This window comes from Manacus vitellinus, unplaced genomic scaffold (genome assembly GCF_001715985.3).
Source record: "Manacus vitellinus isolate BGI_N305 unplaced genomic scaffold, ASM171598v3 scaffold_128_pilon, whole genome shotgun sequence".
NCBI lineage: Eukaryota > Metazoa > Chordata > Aves > Passeriformes > Pipridae > Manacus > Manacus vitellinus.
This window is the reverse complement of record NW_021938941.1, coordinates 7,301-8,567: the sequence shown is the minus strand read 5'-3', so window position 1 is coordinate 8,567 and position 1,267 is coordinate 7,301. Positions and strand designations below refer to the sequence as shown.

The following is a 1,267-nucleotide window of genomic DNA, read 5'->3' as shown; positions in this document are numbered from 1 at the left end:
GCAACCGCTCCCTCTTCTGCTCTGGGGACAGCTCTTTGCTTTGGGGTGTCACGGTCAGAGCCGTCAGCAGAAGGGAGGCCTCAGCTCTGGCAGCATCTTGCTCCTTCAGAGTCACGTACTGCTCGTGTGCCGCTGCCATTGCCTGGGCCAGGTACTGAATTTCTGCATGGCCAAGGAGGTGATGAAAAGTGCTGCTTCCCACCTGGTACCCTGTGCTGGTCGCAATTAAGAGCACCAAGAGTTCCATGTCCTTCTGAGCCCTTTCCTGGAGAGACCGCAGGAAGGAATGAATTGCGAGGCCTGTGGTCAGGGTGGCTTCTCTCTTTGCTTCCTGGACGGCAGAAGCAGAGGTTCCTGGTGCGTAGGTGACAGCATGGATGTGCTCCATCGTTTGCTGCAGTGTCTGCAGGAGCTCTTCAAGTTCAGAGACATTGGGAGTTTTGGGAAGCCTGTGGTCAGTCTGGAAGATCCATTGCATAATGAAGGAAGACTCGGGGAAGTCCTTGACAGAATAGATATGAGGATCCAGGAGGCTCCTCAAGATTGCCTTGATAGAGGTGGAGTTTTCTGGAGGTGACTCCTGGTAACTCCTCACGGTGTTCACCAGGAAGTCCTGCAGGGCTTTGTCCGACAGGCACACGTTGATCCAGACTCTGGGGTCCTTGGTTTTTGCACTCAGATCCTGTTTCAGTTCCATCAGTGTGAGCAGTTTCTTTTCATCCACTGCCCCCTCCCAGGTCTTCACAATCTCCATGAACTCTCTGGCCTCTTCCACTGCACTGGCCAGTTCCTCCCCAAAAGCGCTGCCGACGCTCTGATTTGTCAGCGCTTTGTACGCAGCCCTGAGGGCGCGGCTCATTCCATGGACAGACTGAAAATCCCTGCTGTGATTGCACAGGATGACCTCCCACACTGGGATCAGCTGGGAGCCACGGTCGATAACGCACCACGTTGAGTTATTGGATACAAGCCCTGTTTTCCACTGAGGGAGAGAACTGCTCTCTGTTGGGCCCCCTGTGGTGAACACGTGACACCGAATCTCTGTGTGGGAGCTCTCTCCAGCTCTGCCCTGGACAGAAGCCTGTGAGCTGGACCGGGAAACATCTGTGGCCCCTCCTGCACTGGCCCCGAAGCCACTGAAACTGGCCCCAACAAAGGTGTTCAGGGCTTCAGATGTTTGTCGCTTCATCTCCTCCCTCTGCTCGGCTCTGAATCCTCCTGTAGACGCCTTCCACCAGAATATCCCCCCAAAGTGGAGGGGACCCTG

General features: G+C 55.4%; 1 protein-coding gene across 1 annotated transcript in view; it reads right to left on the bottom strand.

The window, feature by feature from the left end:
- Nucleotides 1-1,264, bottom strand: part of LOC108642336 (interferon-induced very large GTPase 1-like) — a gene marked incomplete at both ends in the record, with an annotated part of 5,677 nt that extends 4,413 nt beyond the window's left edge. Inside the window, one exon of the mRNA XM_029965969.1 lies at nucleotides 2-1,264. Within this exon, the coding sequence (XP_029821829.1) occupies nucleotides 2-1,264 (1,263 nt within the window). The remainder of the gene's footprint in view (nucleotide 1) is intronic.
- Between the last annotated feature and the right edge of the window lie 3 nt (nucleotides 1,265-1,267).